Source organism: Physeter macrocephalus, chromosome 8, assembly GCF_002837175.3.
Source record: "Physeter macrocephalus isolate SW-GA chromosome 8, ASM283717v5, whole genome shotgun sequence".
Lineage (NCBI taxonomy): Eukaryota > Metazoa > Chordata > Mammalia > Artiodactyla > Physeteridae > Physeter > Physeter macrocephalus.
The window spans coordinates 145,383,007-145,402,918 of NC_041221.1; the positions used below are offsets into that span (position 1 = coordinate 145,383,007).

Here is a 19,912-nt window from a genome sequence, read left to right on the forward strand (position 1 = left end):
CACACGATCTTCTACAACGAGTACCCAGGCGGCTCCAGCGAGCTGGACAAGATCATCAACGGGGGCGAGCTCTTCCTCACAGTGCTCCTCAACCCTGTGAGTGCTCCACAGCCCTTGGCTGGCGGTGAGGAGGGGCTGCCGGACAGTTGTCTGCAGCCAAGGCAGGCCTTCCCAGGCCTGGGGGGAGGGGCAGGAGCAAGTATGTGGCCAGGAGTTGGGAAACTTGCACTCTAGCCCTGGCTGTGTCCCCGCTCCTCTGCATGACCTTGGTAGAGAATCTGAGCAGTCTTTTTTTCCCTTTTATAATCTTGCACTTCCATACAATAGTGTTGGCACTTTAAAAAAAAAAAAATTTATTTATTTATTTATTTATTTTTGGCTGCGTTGGGTCTTCGTTGTTGCGCACGGGTTTTCTCTAATTGCGGTGAGCGGGGGCTACTCTTCGTTGCGGTGCGCGGGCTTCTCATCGCGGTGGCTTCTCTTGTTGTGGAGCACGGGCTCTAGGCACACGGGCTTCAGTACTTGCAGCATGCAGGCTCGGTAGTTGTGGCGCACGGGCTTAGCTGCTCTGCGGCATGTGGGATCTTCCCGGACCAGGGCTCGAACCCGTGTCCCCTGCACTGGCAGGTGGATTCTTAACTACTGCACCACCAGGGAAGTCACCCCCCTTTTTTTTTTTACTTGTTATTTTGTTTGTTTGTTTGTTTTTTAATTTTTGAATTTAATTATTTTTTTTATACAGCAGGTTCTTATTAGTCTGAGCCACCAGGGAAGTCCAATAGTGTTGGCATTTTTGTCTGTGTTCTTTTTCCAGTCTTTGTGTGTGTGTATAAATATATAAATATTGTGTAAATATACATAGTAAACTGAATCTGTTAAGCTCTATATTAAACTGTATATCTACATAGATAGATAGTTTAAAATGCACTATATATATAATTCAGCTGAAAGTTCAGCTGAACTTTCTGGGTCTCTCCTTCCTTATCTGTAAAATGGAAATAATCATCCATGCTTTAATAATATTAGATAGATATCAAGTGGTGGTGTTATCAGCTTTATGGGGTAACCGTGTACCCCTTATCTTCCATGTACCCCCTCACCCTCCTGCCAAAAAAGTAGAAAAGAGCACCCATATGACTGCACAGGAGGTCAGCTTCCCCTTTCAGGTGTCAGACCAGATACACCTGGCTGTACCTAACCCAAGGTCACACAGTGAGTTTATTGACAGCCCCGGTGAACCTTGGACTGGTCATTGAGTGCGGCCCTACAAGCTCAAGCAAGACCAGAGGGTCAGAAGTGGGGGTGAAGGTAGTGAAAGGGGCTCAGAGGCTGACTGGCCCTGCCTTGCATCTTCCCTCCCTGGAGCAGATTAGCATCTTCATGACGCACCTGTCCAACTACGGGAACGACCGCCTGGGCCTGTATACCTTCAAGCACCTGGTGCGTTTCCTGCACTCTTGGACCAACCTCCGGCTGCAGACACTGCCCCCAGTGCACCTGGCCCAGAAGTACTTCCAGATCTTCTCTGAGGAGAAGGACCCGCTCTGGCAGGTGGGTGGGATGGGTGGCCTGGGTGCCTCATTGCAGGGATGGAAGGCCTACCACCCACGGGCATGCACCCCAGGTATGGTCTCAGGGACTCAGTCCTCAGGCCCTCAGGCTCTCTCAAGTGTAAACTCAGGTGCACACTTGCTCACCAGCGTGGGCATGCTTGCTTGTTATTGTGCACACTAGACCTTCCACGCAGACCTATGTGCATGCATACTCACAGCCTCTGAAAAACAGCACCACAGAACTGTAGGTCAACACAGTGTAAACAAGTGTGGAAAACAGCTGCCTTGCCTGGCATGTACCTTCTCACTCCAGCAGGCTCTGAGCGTGGGAAAGGGGACTGATCAGAGGGCTTGGGGACAGTTCATGGGGAAGTTGCCCCAGGGCGCTGTCAAAAACTGGAAGCAGAAGCTGGATTGTTGGTCTCAGGGGTCCACAAATCATGGCTTGTGAGCCAGTCTGGCCTGCAGTCTGTTTTTGTAAATAAAGTTTTATTGGAACATGGCCACACTCATTCTTGTACGTACCATCTGTGGCTGCTTTCAAGCTTCAACAGCAGAGTTGAGTAGTTGCAACAGACCGGATAGCACCCAAGCCTAAAATACAATATTTACTAAACATTTCAAAAGATTTACTAAACTTTATAGAGAAAGTTTGCTGACCTCTTGCTGAACTTTAAAATTCAACAATAGGAGCTCATGAGCCAAGTGCTGTGCTGAGCATTTTACTATGCTATGTCTGGGAGCGTGAGACTGACTAGAAATGGTCACTGCCTGCCAGCCGTTCAGTGTCCCAAGATGGGGATGTGACAAGGGCACATGCAGTTACACTTGTCACTCAGGGCTGTGAGAGCCACATATCCATGTGCAGTGGGAGTCCAGTGTCCATTCTTGGGCACCCCTGACATCTCTTCCCCTATTGTTTTAGGATCCCTGTGAAGACAAACGCCATAAAGACATCTGGTCCAAGGAGAAGACATGTGACCGCTTCCCAAAGCTCCTCATCATTGGCCCCCAGAAAACAGGCAGGTCTCTCCATTCTTGACCAGCCTCCCCCAGTGCCTGCTCTCTCAGCCACAGGATTCTGGGGGCCACCATGCCCTAGTCCCACTCCCCAGTAATCTGCCCCCTCTTTCCCAGGAAGTGAGAGTGAAGCTGGGGTGAACATGAATTGCCCATCAGTGTGGAGGTGGGAAGAGGATAGAGGTTGGGCGTTGGATTCTCCTATCTGTCTTGAACCACAGCCTCAGGGAGCTCTCCCTGTGTCCTGCTGGGAGTCTCAGAGTCAAATCAGAGAAGCCCAGATCAGCTACTCTGCAAGTTGGAGCAGTGCCAGGCAAAACTGGTTCAGAGCAAAGAAGACTGTGATCAATTAGTCATGTCTGCCAGAGGTACAGGAGGGAGCAGAGGAGAGCTGGTTGCTAAGTATTTACCATGTGCACTATATGGCATGGATGGGTACTCCCATGTTACAGACAAAACACTCAAGGCTCAGAGAAGTTAAGTGATTTCCCTAACACATTTAGTTAGGAAATGGCAGATCCAGTTCTGGAACCCTGGTGTCTGTGACCCCAAAACTTATACTCTTGATCACCAAACTCTGTAGTCTCCTCCTCTTCTGGAACCTCTCATTATAGCATATTAACTCTAGACTCACATGTAGGAAAGGAATGAACTCTCTAAAGGAGGGGTCGGTCCTGTACTGTCAATTAGGGGAGGGAGTATGAGTGAAGGAAGGGTACCCAAAGAGGAGGCATCTGAGCCAGATTTCTTAGCCCTTCAAGAATTTCATATCAGCACACTGGAGAGTCTGGAACTCCCTTGTCCTTGAGTTCCTCCCAAGTGCCAGAGCCAGAAGGGACCAGCAGAAACCATCTAATTCCTGGATTATGAGAAGACAGTAATCAAGTGGACATGACTGCTGGAGTACAGTGGTGAGAGGATTCTGAGGCCAAGTCTTTGTTTAGTGATGAAGAATGCCGTGATGGATTAGTGATGTCTGCAGTGGATGCAGGAGTTGGCGTGCCCACATGCAAGCCATGTATATGCCCATCCTGAGTTTAGTATGATTCCTTCATGGTAGAGATGAGGAAACTAAACCTAGAGAAGGGAAGGGTCTTTCCCAGTATCTCCCAGTGAGTAATGGAGAGCCAGGACCAGAACCCAGAATTTCAGACTCCGTCTTTGTGTTGGCGTGCTGGGCCCAGGTCTCACCTACCTTCCCTCCCCGCAGGCACCACAGCCCTCTACCTGTTCCTCGGCATGCACCCCGACCTCAGCAGCAACTACCCCAGCTCCGAGACCTTTGAGGAGATCCAGTTTTTTAATGGCCACAACTATCACAAAGGCATCGACTGGTGAGTGGGCCTTTCTGTCAACAGTGGGATGGGATGGTCGCCATGGAGTCTGCCCAGGAGGAGGTCTGCTGTGGCCACAGCAGGAAGCAGCTGGCGCTCACTTACACACAGCTAGTTCCTGTAAACAGGGACAAAACACGGTGGCCCTTGAGTCATGATGATGGAGCCTGGTCACAGATGGGATAGTTGATGAGTAAGCCCTTTGCCCCTTTACATTATTGCCTGGGCTCTGAGAATACTAGAAATCAGAGTCCAGCCCCTCCCTTGCCCGCACAGAAACACCCTGAGTCCCAGAGGAGAAGAGGGACATGCCCGAGGTCCCGAGAGATGGGGCTAAAATCCAAAGGTTCTGACCCGAAGGCTGGCCCTTCCTACTGTGGATGGCTGACTGTGGAGCAGGAGGTGTTCTTGTGAGCCCTTCAGAGGTAGCTTTCTAGCCTTCAGGGAGTCTCCTGGGGAGGTGGTTGAAATTGCAGATTCTCACCAGAACCTGTCACCAGTGGTTGTAACACATGTATTACTCTTGTTTATTATTTTTATGTCAGTGGTTTACCTGAGTAGAGATATCATGGGCATTCTTCTGTTTGTGTTGTGGTATTTTTCTGTGTGTATTTCCATCAGTCTCTTTCTAGCTGTCTATCTTTCAATCAACCAATCATCTGTCTGTCAATCTACCTATTTCTCGCTCCAATATTGCCACAATCTCTTATCTAAAACCCACTGTAGCCAGATGCTTTATTGAAAGTCGTCTCTTTCCGGATTTAGAGAGACACAGTATATTTAACAGCACCTTCACCAAGGTCTGGGGCAATGCCCATTAGCAAATACATTAATATATCTGTAGCAAAGTATGTGAATATTTATGCCAAGTAAGATTCATAAGTCAGGTTTTGCTGCCAAATGTCTTTGCTACAAACTTAGGAAAAAAGCTTCTTTCTCAGAGCTTTCTCCATTTAGATAAAACAAACGATGGATTGTGGATGTAAAAATGCTATTTTGTAAAGAAAATTCAGAAATGTGAGAGAGCTAGCAGTTTCTTGGCTCCATTCTCAAGATTTTGATTTTGTTTGTAGGGGTGCAGAAATCTCACAAGCCCCCAGGTGATTCTGATTTCTGATAAAGGGGTCCCTGGGACCACCTAAGAGAAACCCTGTCTCACAGGATAGAGTAGGGATCGTACACCCTTAACTAGGGTAGGCTTTGTGGGGTTTGGTTCCCACAAACCCCTGAAGTTGTACCTCTATTTTGCCTCAGTAGGTGCTCCTGGGAGGGTCTAGAGTGTTCACTTAGTTTTCTGAGGGGCCCTCAACCTACAGGTGGTCTCAAAGGACTGGTGTGGACAGTCACTCTGGGTGGGATGTGGGAGGTTCATCTGGGAAGCTATCAGGTTCACCCGTATGAGGCCGGGGAGGGGGTGTGGGTGGCAGGAGGTGAACCCCGTCCCCGCCTCTCTCCTGGTACACAGTAGCAGCTTAGAAAGCACCATCAGAGGTCAGTCTGGAGGCAGCAGAGGGCGTCCCTCCCCTCAGTGCTGGCGTCCCCGGGTCAGAGGCATCCCCGCTTGCCCCCTAGCGGCAGTGAGAGTTAGGGCCCTGCCAGTTTCACTCTGGGACCATCCCATTTAGGATGGAAAGATGCAGCCCCCTTCCCATACCCTGCCACCCATACCACACCCAAAAGTCTTCACATCCTCCTGACCCCAGAGTCTCCCCGAAAAAGGAATGAATTCATAAAAGGGAGACTGCCAAGTGGCCACTCGGTCTAGGACCCTTGCCAGAAGTGAGTCCTTGTTTGACTGAGAGCCATGTGCCTGCTTGCTTTCTCAAGTTCCACCCCCAGCCACCGCAGCCCTCCCAGCTGCATCCCTCAGGCCCCTTCATCCTGGGTCTTGCCTGCGAGCAAGGCTCTCTGGGCTTCCTGCAGGTACATGGAGTTCTTCCCTATCCCCTCCAACACCACCTCTGACTTCTACTTTGAGAAAAGCGCCAACTACTTTGATTCGGAAGTGGCTCCCCGGCGGGCGGCTGCTCTGTTACCCAAGGCCAAGGTCTTGACCATCCTCATCAACCCAGCAGACCGAGCCTATTCCTGGTACCAGGTGAGCCGGGGTGGGGCCCTGGGTGGGCGTACGGGCTCTGTCTTACCGCTCAGCCACCAATAAATACCAGCAAATATATATATGTATGTATGTATGTATTTATTTATTTTTAAATTTAAATTTTATTTATTTATTTTTGGCTGTGTCGGGTCTTCATTGTGGTGCACGGGCGTCTCATTGCAGTGGCTTCTCTTGTTGCGGAGCATGGGCTCTAGGCACGTGGGCTTCAGTAGTTGTGACTCTCGGGCTCTGGAGCGCAGGCTCAGTAGTTGTGGCTCACGGACCTAGTTGCTCCGCGGCATGTAGGATCTTCCTGGTCCAGGGCTCGAACCCGTGTCCCCTGCATTGGCAGGCAGATTCTTAACCCCTGGGCCACCAGGGAAGTCCCTCAGCAAATATTTATTTTGTGCCTCCTTTGTGCCAGCCCTCAGTAGGCTCCTGGAATGCCATGCTGGGTAAGAATGGTCCCGCCTCCACTGCGCTTCTAGCCCGGAGGAGAAGCCAGGCAGAAATCCATGTTGAATACCAGCCGAGTTACCTGCTCACCCTCCCAGCTTCATCTGGGGACCTGCCTCTGACTCTGACACCAACAAGAGGTGGAGGCTGGTTCCATCTTGATGAAGCCTAGATTTGGTGAACAGTGATCTGGGCTCATACTAACTGTGGCCTCCTTGCTGGGCACGGGGTGGGAGGGGGGTGGGAAATCAGAGAAGGACAAGACACAGGACCTGCCATTCTTAGTGGAGAATGCAAATGCCCGATCAGGTAAGGAAGTTAAAATGGACTGCGGTTTGTGCTAGAGAGTGTGATTCCTAGTTCCTACTTGACTATGTAAGAACTAGAATTTTCTTTAATTTCAATGACCTGACTTTTTCTGAACATTCCACTGGGCTTACAGGAAAGCTTAGGCTCTGGCCTTTTGGGAGTTTCCTCCCCTGCTGCCAGTCTTCCTAGGATTATGCCACAGTGCCAGGGTGTGGGGCTTCCTCATCTAGAGCCTATCCAGGAAGGCCCCTCTAGGTCTGGCCACCCTCTGAGCCTCCTCTCTGGGGCCTCACTGTGGCCACAGGCTGGCAGGAGGCAGGTGCAGACCCTCTTTGCTTCCTTTCCCACAGACGTCTCTCTCTCCTCTCACTCCCCAAGCCTGGGGACCCTCCTCGTCTGGTGGGCAATCTCTCTCTTCCACTTGCTTCTCTAGGACTTTCTGTCTATACCTCAATATTCTCCTTCCCTCTGGGCTTTGTCTTTGGGGGAATAAAGGCCACTTCTCTTTTCTGCTCTGCCGAGTGCTCCCCACCTCCTGGCAATGAGCAGAGATTGGCTGTCTGCTCTTATCGGGGGAAGGAAAGAGGAAGGAGAAGGTTGTAGAGGGAAAGCGGCCCTGGGTGAAGTCTGTCCCCATTCTGTTCTAATGCTCCTGCTCTATATCTTCACCTCATTGGAGCGTCACGGCAGTTTTCTAGAGGGCAGAGGGCTTTGTGCATGTCCCCTCTCACAGATGAGAAGACCAAGGTTCAGCAAGCCAGGTGACTAGCTCAAGTTCATGTGCTGCCATTTTGAACCCAGCTCCTCCAGGTCTAAGACCCTGTTCTTTCTTCTGTCCACGGTCGAGGCGGGATAAGGAGAAGGGGGACTAATTCCTACCAGGAAGATCCAGGAAGGTGCTGGAGGGAGAGGAAGGACAGTGGCCTGCCTCAGAGGGGAGGTCAGGAGGGGGAGCTGTTATGCACCATTATTGCACCTCCCCCACCCGAGCTCTGTGTGATCCTCAGTGGAGGTGTAGGGGCTCGTGAGGGTTACCCCTGGTGGACAGGTTCCTGATCTCTGGAATTGGGAATTCTGCAGATGCCGACTGCCCGTGGCATTATTTTAGGTGGTTCAAAACTGGTGTTTTCCCCTTTCCAATTCTTTCCCAATCCTTCTGTCTTAGCCTGCTTGGGCTGCCATAGCAAAATATTATAGGTTGGGTGGCCTAAACAACAGAATTTTTTTTTTCTTTTTTCTTTTTGCGGTACGCGGGCCTCTCACCGTTGTGGCCTCTCCCGTTGCGGAGCACAGGCTCCGGACGCGCAGGCTCAGCGGCCATGGCTCACGGGCCCAGCCGCCCCGCGGCATGTGGGATCTTCCCGGACCGGGGCACGAACCCGTGTCCCCTGCATCGGCAGGCGGACTCTCAACCACTGCGCCACCAGGGAAGCCCTAAACAACAGAATTTTTTTCTCACAGTTCTGGAGCCTAGAAGTCTAAGTCCAAGATCAAGGTGACAGTCGGTTGGCTTCCTGGTGAGAGCTCTCTTCCTGGCTTTTAGGCAGCCACCTTCTCACTGTGTCCTCACATGGCAGAGCAAGCGAGCGACCTCTTTGGTGCCTCTTCTTACAAGGGCACCAATCCCATCACAGGGGCCCCACCCTCCTGACTGTATCAGGGCCTGTAGCAGACATTTGTATCTGCCTGGTGTTTGAGAACATTGCTTTATTTTTATTGTATTTATGAATGATTACCTTTATGTATGACAACTGATTCTAGTTTTCTATTTATAGAGGCAGTATTGAGTTTTATTTTGAAATACATTTACATGAATAAGAAAGATGATTCAATGTAAAGAAACTTATGTTGACTTGGCACGTACAGGTGGTTTGTGGATATGGCAGAAATAGCAGAGGTGGTGTGAAGCGACCAGCATTTGGAAGCTCTGATCTAGTCCAACTCCCATCTCGCAAAGATGGGGAAACTAGGGCTCCGAGGGGCTATGACTTCCCTGAAGTCAAAGGGTCATGACAGGTAGAACCAGAACTTGGACCCAGGGCTCCTGGTTCCAGCTCAGGGTCTTCTGGCTGCCTCCTGGTTTCTGTCCTACAAAAGCCTCTTCCTTTGGTCCCTCCACGTGACATGCCGACCCTCTCTCTCCCCTTGTCTGCAGCACCAGCGAGCCCATGATGACCCAGTAGCCCTGAAGTACACCTTCCACGAGGTGATCACAGCTGTGCCCGACGCATCCTTGAAACTGCGCGCCCTCCAGAACCGCTGCCTGGTCCCCGGCTGGTATGCCACCCACATCGAGCGCTGGCTCAGCGCCTTTCACGCCAACCAGGTAGCTGCCTGTCCCTGACCCTCGGGAGGGCAATCACAGCCCTGGCTCTGGGCGGTTAGCAGAGAGCCTCAAAATCTCTTTTACCAGTTACAGGGCCAGACATGGTGTCATTGGAGAGTTAGATCTTTGGGGTCTTCAAAGGTTTCAGTCTTGTTTATCCCAAGCCCTTGTCCCATCACAACAGGCTCTGTATCCCTAAGGGGACCCAGAAAGCTCTGGGATAGGCCCCTGGGAGTGAGGGAGACAGGCTTGTGTGACGGAGGGAGAGCCTGGTTGCAGAGGTAGATGGGGCCAGATTGCTGAGGCATTTTCGGGAAACCCTTGGAGGATTTAGGCAGGAGAGTGACATGTGGTCCGGAAAGTTGGAGAGAGGCAGAGAGGGGGTGTCATAGGGATATGAGGGGCAGGCAGGGTTTTGCCGATAGCCTAAACCCTAGGAGAGGATGGCATCGGTCAGAGGAAGCTGGCAGAAAGCAGGGAGTTAGACTGCCCAGGACTGATAGACTGCCCAGGACTGAGGCATGGGGACACCTCCCGCCCACAGGTGGAGGAGGAAGCAGTCTACAGAGTGTGGGGTCCCCAATTTATAACCACGGCTGCTGACCCAGAAGACTGGGGGCCTGTTTGCCACTGGAGTGAAAACAGGTTCAGATCACACTCTCCTTTTTCTTTTTTTTCCCAGATTCTGGTCTTGGATGGCAAACTGCTGCGAACGGAACCTGCCAAAGTGATGGACACAGTGCAAAAGTTCCTTGGGGTGACGAACACCATTGACTATCACAAAACCTTGGCGTGAGTGTTACCTTGGCCTTTCAACAGGGGGATGTCCTGAGCAGGCACCTGGGCCCAAAAGCCAAAGGCTTGAATGATTAGGAGAAAAACACAGATTAGTCAGCAAGTGTGAGAATGTACACATGTCCCTGATGGCAGTTTAGCAGGAAAGTTAATAGACTTGAGTCGTATTAATAAAGATATTGACTCAAGAAAAAGTGAGGTGATGACTCTGTTCTACTCTGGTCAGTCCTACACCTGGGATGTTCTTTTCACTCTGGGCTGAACATTTTCAGGGTGTTTTACCTAAGTAAGTTAGACCAGCAATGAGCAACTCCAGTTCCCACAATGGTTTCTTATCATTAGATTATGACTTCAATATAATTTAAAGAAAATGATACTATAAATATTGTCATTGACTAATCATTCCCATCACTCAAAACCCAGTGCAAGTGCACTGAGAATGCTGTCCCAAGATGGATAAGTGCCAGCCTATGTTGAGGGGCTCAGGGCTGGGGAGAGGCTGTCTCCTAGGGTATATCACAGACAGGTGACACACTCATCTGAATGAGGGAGTCTCAAGAGAAGGAGAAATAGTCACCTTCCCCAGCTACCTTCTTAGGAAAGCCCTTCAGCAATAATATTCCCTTCTCCTTACTTTGGAAGTTGAAAACGGAAGGTGGAAAACGGTAGTTAGTCCTTCCCTTTGAGGGTAGAAAGGTGCAGCAGCTGTGGGTATGGCCGTGGCAGTAGAGATGCCTGGGTTAGGATCCCAGACATCTTCTTTAACTGTCGACCTTGGACATGTGTCTTAGTTCCTTCAAGCCTCACTTTCCTTCTCCGTAAGTTGGGGATAAAGGTAATCTACCTCCAGAGGGTCACTGTCTTGAATGAAAGCATGTGGGTGGGGCTCTTGGCTCAGTGCCCGGGATGTACTAATCTCAGTAAATGATAGCTACTCTCATCATCATCATCACCACCATTACCATCACATGTGCCTACCCTGGGACCCATTCAAAAATCCCTATCTCCCTCTCCTGCCAAACGTGAACTCTGTTTTCCTTCTGTCCTCATGCCCAAGAACCTCCTAATGGTTCCTGATCTGGGACTGAATTCTGATGCCATTATGCCTCTCCTCCCCATGACAGCATCAGATCTCCTCTCCCAAAAATACCTTTGAAGGTCCAGCATGACTTCAATTCTGAAGGCAGTCTTGCTCTATCATTTCTGAAATTTATTTAAAGAAAAACCAACTTTCCAGTGATGCACATGCTTAATTGCAACTGTAGATACAGCATTTCTTGATAAAGATTGAATTTATTAAAAAGCAAAAGAACCTCCACTAAACGTTTTTCCCCCTACTGGGTTCTCACCCCTGAGTTGGAGAGTGCTAAGAGGATCCCCAGAATAAGGAAGGATGGGAAGTGTTCATGTTAGGGATTTGCTACAGGAACTGAGCGTGCCCAGTCGGGAGAAGAGAGATCTCAGAGCATGCGGCCTGCCTTCTGCTGGGAAGAGGGGGCAGGTGTGTTTAGTGGAGCCCAGAGCCAAAGCTTGGGCAAACAGATGCCTGAAGTGGGAAGGGGCTGGGCTGGGCTGGGCCAGCTCCCATCCACAGGCTTTCCCCACCTTCACAGGTTTGATCCAAAGAAAGGATTTTGGTGCCAACTGCTAGAAGGAGGAAAAACCAAGTGTCTAGGCAAAAGCAAGGGCCGGAAATACCCAGAGATGGACTTGGATGTAAGTAGCAGACCTGCTGCCTGCGGCAGGGGAATAAATGATTGCGGTCCCTGTACTGGAGGGAGTCTTCTCTTTACCTGACACCCAGCACTCAGTGGCCTTGGCATTTCTTGGGTGGTGTTCTTAACAGGAGGAAATGTGGGCTAGGAGATATGGTGGATCAGAATTGATTTAGTCAAATGAGTATTTCTTCTACAAGGGCTGAATGCTATGGGGCTTTGAGAATGAATCAGACCTGTTCTTTGCCTTCAAGGAGCTCCTAGTCTAGGAGGGAAATGAGTCACATGTGCCAATAAGTAGAATACAAGGGAGGAAGTGTTTTGTGTAGTTAGGTATGAACAAGTGCTGTGAGACTTCAGAACAAGGACATGCCACTTGAAGTTGGATGGGTAAGAAGGCTTCTCAGACGAGGTGGGGGGGATGGGGGGGTGTCTCTCGAGTTGGGCCTGGAAGGATGGGGTAGTCTTTGGACCTATGGCATGGAAGGATAAGGCATTCTTGTAGGAGAGGATGGCATGTATAAGGACATAGGGGAAAAGGCACACACTGTGACTCTGGTTACATTTCCCTTTTTTTTTTCCATTACACCTTGATAATTTTTTAAAAACTGAAGTATAGTTGATTTATAATATTGTGGTAGTTTCAGGTGCACAGCAAAGTGATTCCGTGATATATATATATATTTTTTCAGATTATTTTCCATTATACGTTATTACAAGATGCTGAATATTGTTCCCTGTGTTATACAGTAAATTCTTGTTGCTTATCTGTTTTATATATAGCAGTATACCTGTTAATCCCACACTCCTAATTTGTCCCTCCCCCCTCCCTTTCCCCTTTGGCAACCATAAGTTTGTTTTCTGAGTCTGTTTTGTAGATTTATTCTTTAGATTCCACATATAAGTGATGTTATACGGTATTTGTCTTTCTCTGTCTGACTTACTTCACTTAGTATGATATTCTCTAGGTCCATCCACATTGCTGCAAATGGCAATATTTCATTCCTTTTTATGGCTGAGTAATATTTTATTATATACCACATCTTCTTTATCCGTTCATCTGTTGATGGACATTTAGGTTGCTTCCACATCTTGACTGTTGTAAATAGTGCTATGAAATTCGGGTGCATGTATCTTTTCAAATTAGAGTTTTTGTCTTTTCTGGATATATGCCCAGGAGGAGGATTGTTGGATCATATTGTATAGATCTAGTTTTAGTTTTTTAAGGAACTTCCATACTGTTTTCCATAGTGGTTGCACCAATTTACATTCCCACCAACAGTGTAGGAGGGTTCCCTTTTCTCCACACCCTCTCCAGCATTTATGGTCTGGAGATTTTTGATTTTGGCCATTCTGACCAGTGTGAGGTGGTACTCATTGTAGTTTTAATTTGCATTTCTCTAATAATTAGTGATGTTGAACATCTTTTCATGTGCCTATTGGTCATCTGTATGTCCTCTTTGGAGAACTGTCTATTTAGGTCTTCTGCACTACTCCTTTTTTAAAAAAATATTTTATTTTTATTTATTTGGCTGTGCCTGGTCTTAGTTGCAGCATGCAGGATTTTGTTTGTTTGTTTTTAGTTGTAGCATGTGGGATCTAGTTTCCTGCCCAGGGGTCAAACCCGGGGCCTCCTGCACTGGGAGCACAGAGTCTTAGCCACTGGACCACCAGGGAAGTCCCGTTCTTCCCTTTTTTTGATTGGATTGTTTGTTTTTTTGATACTGAGTTATATGAGCTGTTTGTATATTTTGGAAATTACGCCCTGTTGGTCACATCATTTGCAAATATTTTCTCTTTTCATTTTGTCGATGGTTTTCTTTGCTGTGCAAAAGCTTTTAAGTTTTCCTAGGTTCTATTTGGGTTTTTTTGCTTTTATTTCTTTTGCCTTGGGAGACTGACTGAAGAAAACATTGCTATGATTTATGCCAGGAATATTTTGCCTTTGTTACTTTTCTGGGAGTTTTATGGTGTCATGTCTTACATTTAGGTCTTTATATCATTTTGAGTTTATTTTTATATGTGGTATGAGGGAGTGTTCTAGTATGTTGCCCTTTTTTAAAAACTTATTTTATATTGGAGTATAGTTGATTAACAATGTGTTAGTTTCAGGTGTACAGCAAAGTGATTCCATTATACATATGCATGTATCTATTCTTTTTCCAATTCATTTTACATTTAGGTTATTACAGAATATTGAGCATAGTTACCTGTACTATACAGTAGGTCCTTGTTGGTCATCTATTTTAAATATAGTAGTGTGTATATGTCAATCCCAAACTCCCCATTTATCCTCCCCACCCCCTCCACCTTTTCCCTTTGGTAACCATAAGTTTGTTTTCTAAGTCTGTTTTGTAAATAAGTTTTTATGATTTTTTTAAAGATTTTGCATATAAGTGATATGATATTTGTCTTTCTGACTTACTTCACTTAGTATGAGAATCTCCAGGTCCATCCATGTTGCTGCAAATGGCATTATTTCATTCTTTTTTTATGGTTGAGTAATATTCCGTTGTGCGTATATACCACATCATCTTTATCCAGTCATCATCCATTGATGGACACTTAGGTTACTTCTATGTCTTGGCTATTGTAAATAGTGCTGCAGGGACTTCCCTGGTGGCGCAGTGGTTAAGAATCTACCTGCCAATGCAGGGGACATGGGTTCAAGCCCTGGTCCGGGCAGATCCCACATTCAGCAGACCAGCTAAGCCCTTGCGCCACAACTACTGAAGCCCACGCATCTAGAGCCCATGCTCCACAACAAGAGAAGCCACTTAATTTTTATTGGAGTATAGTTGGTTTACAATGTTGTGTTAGTTTCAGGTGTACAGCAAAGTGAATCAGTTATATATACATATATCCACTCTTTTTTAGATTCTTTTCCCATATAGGCCATTACAGAGTATTGAGTAGAGCTCCCTGTGCTATACAGCAGGTCCTTATTAGTTATCTATTTTTTATATATAATAGTGTATATATGTCAATCCCAATCTTCCAACTTATCCCTCCCCCCTTACCCCATGGTATCCATAAGTTTGTTTTCTACATCTGTAACTCCTTGTTTTGTAGATAAGTTCATTTTTACCCTTTTTTTAGATCCACATATAAATGATATCATATGATATTTGTCTTTCTCTGTCTGACTTACTTCACTCAGTATGACAGTCTCTAGGTCCATCCATGTTGCTGCAGATAGAATTATTTCTTTTTTATGGCTGAGTAATATTCCATTCTATATATGTACCACACCTTTTTTATCCATTCCTCTGTTGATGGACATTTAGATTGCTTCCATGTCCTGGCTATTGTAAATAGTGCTGCAGTGAACATTGGGGTGCATGTATCTCTTTAAATTATTGTTTTCTCCAGATACATGCCCAGGAGTGGGATTGCTGAATCATATGTAACTCTATAGTTAGTTTTTTAAGTAACCTCCATACTGTTCTCCATAATGGTTGTACCAGTTTACATTTCCACCAACTGTGTAGGAAGGTTCCCTTTTCTCCACACCTTCCCCAGCATTTATTGTGGTGTGTATATATATATATATATATATATATATATATATATATATATATATATAGGCTGCATTGGGTCTTCGTTGCTGTGCGTGGGCTTTCTCTAGTTGTGGCGACCAGGGGCTACTCTTCTTTGTGGTGCATGGGCTTTTCATTGTGGGGGCTTGTCTTGTTGCAGAGCATGGGCTCTAGGCACCCAGGCTTCAGTAGTTGTGGCTCACGGGTTCTAGAGCACAGACTCGGTAGTTGTGGTGCACGGGCTTAGTTGGTCTGCAGCATGTGGGATCTGCCCGGACCAGGGCTTGAACCCATGTCCCCTGCATTGGCAGGCAGATTCTTAACCACTGCACCCCAGCCACTGCACCCCAGGGAAGCCCCTGTTTGTAGATTTTTTTGATAATGGTCATTCTGACTGGTGTGAAGTGATACCTCATGGTGGTTTTGATTTGCATTTCTCTAATAATTAGTGACGTTGAGCATCTTTTCATGTGCTTTTTAGCCATCTGTATGTTTTCTTTGGAGAAATGTCTATTTAGATCTTCCCAGTTTTTGATTGGGTTGTTTTGATATTGAGTCACATGGGCTGTTTATATATTTTGGAGATTAATCCCTTGTTGGTTGCTTCATTTGCAAATATTTTCTCCCATTCTGAGGGCTGTCTTTTGTTTTGTTTATGGTTTCATTTGCTGTGCAAAAGCTTTTGAGTTTAATGAGTTCCCATTTGTTTATTTTTGGTTTTATTTTCATTACTCTAGGAGGTGGGTCAAAAAAGCTGTCATTGTTTGTTAGTGTCTAGGAATGTAAGAGATTTCCGTGTATTAATTTTGTATCCTGCAACTTTATCAAATTCATTGATGAGGTCTAGTAGTTTTCTGGTAGCACCTTTAGGATTTTCTGTGTATAGTATCATGTCATCTGCAAACAGTAACAGTTTTACTTCTTCTTTTCCAATTTGGATTCCTTTTATTTCTTCTTTTTCTCTAATTGCCATGGCTAGGACTTCTAAAAACTATGTTGAATAAAAATGGTGAGAGTGGACATCCTTGTCTTGTTCCTGATCTTAGAGGAAATGCTTTCAGCTTTTCACCGTTGAGAATGATGTTAGCTGTAGGTTTTTCATATATGGACTTTATTATGTTAAGGTAGGTTCCTTCTATGCCCACTTTCTGGAGAGTTTTTAATCATAAATGGGTGTTGCATTTTGTCAAAAGCTTTTTCTGCATCTATTGAAATGATCATATGGTTTTTATTCATCAAGTTGTTAATATGGTGTATCACATTGATTGATTGATTTGCAGATACTGAAAAATCCTTGCATCCCTGGGATAAATCCCACTTGATCATGGTGTATGCTCCTTTAAATGTATTGTTGGATTCAGTTTGCTAGTATTTTGTTGAGGATAAAGATCAGAGCAGAAATAAACGAAAACGACATGAAGGAAACAATAGCAAAGATCAATAAAACTAAAAGCTGGTTCCTTGAGAAGATACACAAAATTGATAAACCTTTAGCCAGACTCACCAAGAAAAAAGGGAGGGCTTCCCTGGTGGTGCAGTGGTTAAGAATCCACCTGCCAATGCAGGGGACATGGGTTCAAGCCCTGGTCCGGGAAGATCCCACATGCCGTGGACCAACGAAGCCCATGCGCCACAACTACTGAAGCCTAGAGCTAGGGCTCCGAAACGAGAAGCCACTGCAATGAGAAGCCCGCGCTGCACAACAAAGAGTAGCCCCGGCTCGCCACAACTAGAGACAGCCCACGCACAGCAACAAAGACCCAACACAGCCAAAAATTAAAAAAAAAGTTGTTTGTTTTTTTTTTTTTTGCCGTACGTGGGCCTCTCACTGTTGTGGCCTCTCCCGTTGCAGAGCACAGGCTCCGGACGCGCAGGATCAGCGCCCATAGCTCACGGGCCCAGCCGCTCCGCGGCCTGTGGGATCTTCCCGGACCCGGGGCATGAACCCGTGTCCCCTGCATCGGCAGGCGGGCTCTCAACCACTGCACCACCAGGGAAGCCCAAAAAGTTTTTTTAAAAAGAGAGGACTCATATCAATAAAATCAGGCCCACGCACAGCAACAAAGACCCAACACAGCCAAAAATAAAAAAAAAAGTTGTGTTTTTTTTTTTTTTTTTGCCGTACTTGGGCCTCTCACTGTTGTGGCCTCTCCCGTTGCAGAGCACAGGCTCCGGACGCGCAGGATCAGCGCCCATAGCTCACGGGCCCAGCCGCTCCGCGGCATGTGGGATCTTCCCGGACCCGGGGCATGAACCCGTGTCCCCTGCATCGGCAGGCGGGCTCTCAACCACTGCACCACCAGGGAAGCCCAAAAAGTTTTTTTAAAAAGAGAGGACTCATATCAATAAAATCAGAAATGAAAAAGGAGACGTAACAACTGACACCACAGAAATACAAAGGATCATAAGAGACTACGACAAGCACCTATATGCCAATAAAATGGACAACCTAGAAAAAATGGACAAATTCTTAGGACTGAACCAGAAAGAAATAGAAAATATGATCAGACCAATCACAAATACTGAAATTGAAACTGTGATTAAAAATCTTCCAGCAAACAAAAGTCCAGGACCAGATGGCTTCACAGGCGAATTCTACCAAACATTTAGAGAAGAGTTAACACCTATCCTTCTGAAATGCTTCCAAAAAATTACATAGGAAGGAACACTCCCAAACTCATTCTATGAGGCCACCATCACCCTGATACCAAAAGCTGACAAAGATGCCGCAAAAAAAGGAAATTACAGGCCAGTATCACTGGTGAACATAGATGCAAAAGTCCTCAACAAAATACTATGTTTCCCTTTTCTTGTTTGCTCCTGGTTTTAATTCTCTCTCTCTTCTCCCTATCAATCACAAGAATTTTGACCTTGTGTGCTGTATTTTGGTGCTCCTACTATATGAGTTTTCTTCTGAAGGTTGTGATTTTGAAGAAGATTGTGAATAAATAATGGGAGTGTGGGATGAATAAATAATGGGACTTTGGGATGATGCCAACAGGCTGGTGGTTTTAAAGAAGAGGGGGGTCACTCTTGAGTCAGCACATGACCAAGATCTGAGCTTTCGTTCCTGTTACAGTCCCGCGCCTTCCTGAAGGACTATTACCGGGACCACAACATCGAGCTTTCCAAGCTGCTGTACAAGATGGGCCAGACACTGCCCACCTGGCTACGGGAGGAGCTCCAGAACACCAGGTAGCCACAGCCACCACAGCCAGACTGAATGTGACGGCAGGGACGTCCCGCCACACGCTGAGCCAGACTGACCTGCAGAGTGGGGAGCTGGGCCTGGGCTGGCCAAGCACTTACAAGCAATACTCTGCTGCAGCCCAGGTAGGGCCAGGAGAAGAGCCCAGGCAGGTCCACACGCGCCTCAGAGCGTCCAGTGCTGGGCTGGTGGCCTCTAGGACCTCTTTTGCCAGCCGGGGTCCATTCTGCTCATAGTCTTTCATGGGGAGGCCACTTCCTGTCGGTGGAAGACCACAAGCTGGTAGGAAGGAGTCCACAAGACTCTGTTTTCCGTCCCTGTGTTCTACCCACCCTACCCTCTCCATCCCATCACTCCCTGCTCCAGTAGGGTGTCCACTCAGTATTAGCTGCCCTATTTTCCCTGTCCTCCAGACAGACAACGAGGAGAAGAGCCCAGCTGGGGCTTTTGCCAAACCAGGGAGAGAGATTGGACGTTTCCCTGATGGTTCAAGCCAGGCTCTTCAGAGGGGTCAGCTGGGAACCCAGAGGTGGTCCCTAGGCTGGGTATGAGCGTGTCCAGCTCGAGAGAACGCTGGACCTCCACACCCGTTACTGCTTCATACCTTCCCTCTTTAGAGAAAGAATCGCTGGTTCCTACAGTACCCACCCAGTCCTAAAGGCCTCCTTGAGGGCCCTGGGGCACTGCCATGCATTTGGACCCAGAGACCCAGGCCTCAACCCTACCCCGGTTCTTCCCCCTGGGATATGACATGTGTGGTGTTTCCTGTGGTAAAGGACTGAGGCGGTCGTGGAGTCGGCCGTATACATGTCCCAGTGTACATATGTTGTCCCTAAGCCCACCTGGCCTTGGCCTCTGGCAGATGCGGGGCAGACTTGATGAGACCGCCGTCCCTGCTGTGCGCCAGCTGCCTGTGGCCAGAGGTTTCTAGAGAGCCCCTTAACCTCCCAAATACTAAGAAGCTAAAGTATTTTATTTTTTTTTCTTGGTGCCAGAGTTTATACCCTGGGTGCTGGGGTCGCACTGTGTTACATATATATATATAACATGTATATATATATATATATTATATTTTTTTTGGTTGGGTTTGTTTTTAATTCAGTCGTACAAAATGGTGGCAAGCCCCAGTCCCAAAGGGCGTCATATCTCAGTGCTAGAGAATGGGATGGAATGGCGGGGGGGGGGGGGGGCGTGTTCATGTGTGGAGGCCTCAAGGACACAGTATTGAAGTGCCCTGGAAGAGGTCAAGTGCCATGGCTGCCCCGGGGCTGCCCCAGGTGAACAGGTGGCGAGATGCATAACTAACTTTCCAGGAGATCTGGCTTCATGAAGCGCGGTGACCCTGGGGCACTTTTGGCCAAAGGAAACAGCCAGGCTTGGGTAGGAGACCCCGAGGCTTAAAGGCTGGCCTGTTCCCCTTCCCCTCACATGGTGCTAGGTTGGGAGCTGCCCTGGGAGCCACAGAACTGTCTCCAGGCCCCCTGCCGACAAGGGGATCTCTGGGCTATTTTCTGGTTGGGGCCTGCTCCTACCACCCCCTCCTGCCCCCATCTTTTAAC

The 19,912-nt window shown here is 47.5% G+C and overlaps 1 protein-coding gene across 1 annotated transcript; it reads left to right on the forward strand.

Annotated features, from left to right (window-relative positions):
- The first annotated feature begins 6 nt into the window (after positions 1–6).
- Positions 7–19,438, forward strand: LOC102993053 (N-deacetylase and N-sulfotransferase 1). The gene is made up of 9 exons (XM_028493380.1): positions 7–96; positions 1,369–1,551; positions 2,479–2,575; positions 3,784–3,907; positions 5,831–6,005; positions 8,926–9,096; positions 9,779–9,888; positions 11,505–11,607; positions 18,225–19,438. Exons 2-9 carry the CDS (start codon positions 1,381–1,383, stop codon positions 18,342–18,344), a joined length of 1,071 nt encoding a protein of 356 aa, XP_028349181.1. The 5' UTR covers positions 7–96; positions 1,369–1,380; the 3' UTR covers positions 18,345–19,438.
- The last annotated feature ends 474 nt before the right edge of the window (positions 19,439–19,912 follow it).

Bases quoted from the DNA above. Each gene is read 5' to 3' on its own strand.
- LOC102993053 (XM_028493380.1), top strand. From the start codon at position 1,381: ATGACGCACCTGTCCAACTACGGGAACGACCGCCTGGGCCTGTATACC. The intron at 2,576-3,783 runs GCAGGTCTCTCC...CCCTCCCCGCAG, and splicing joins CATTGGCCCCCAGAAAACAG to GCACCACAGCCCTCTACCTG. The intron at 3,908-5,830 runs GTGAGTGGGCCT...GGCTTCCTGCAG, and splicing joins TATCACAAAGGCATCGACTG to GTACATGGAGTTCTTCCCTA.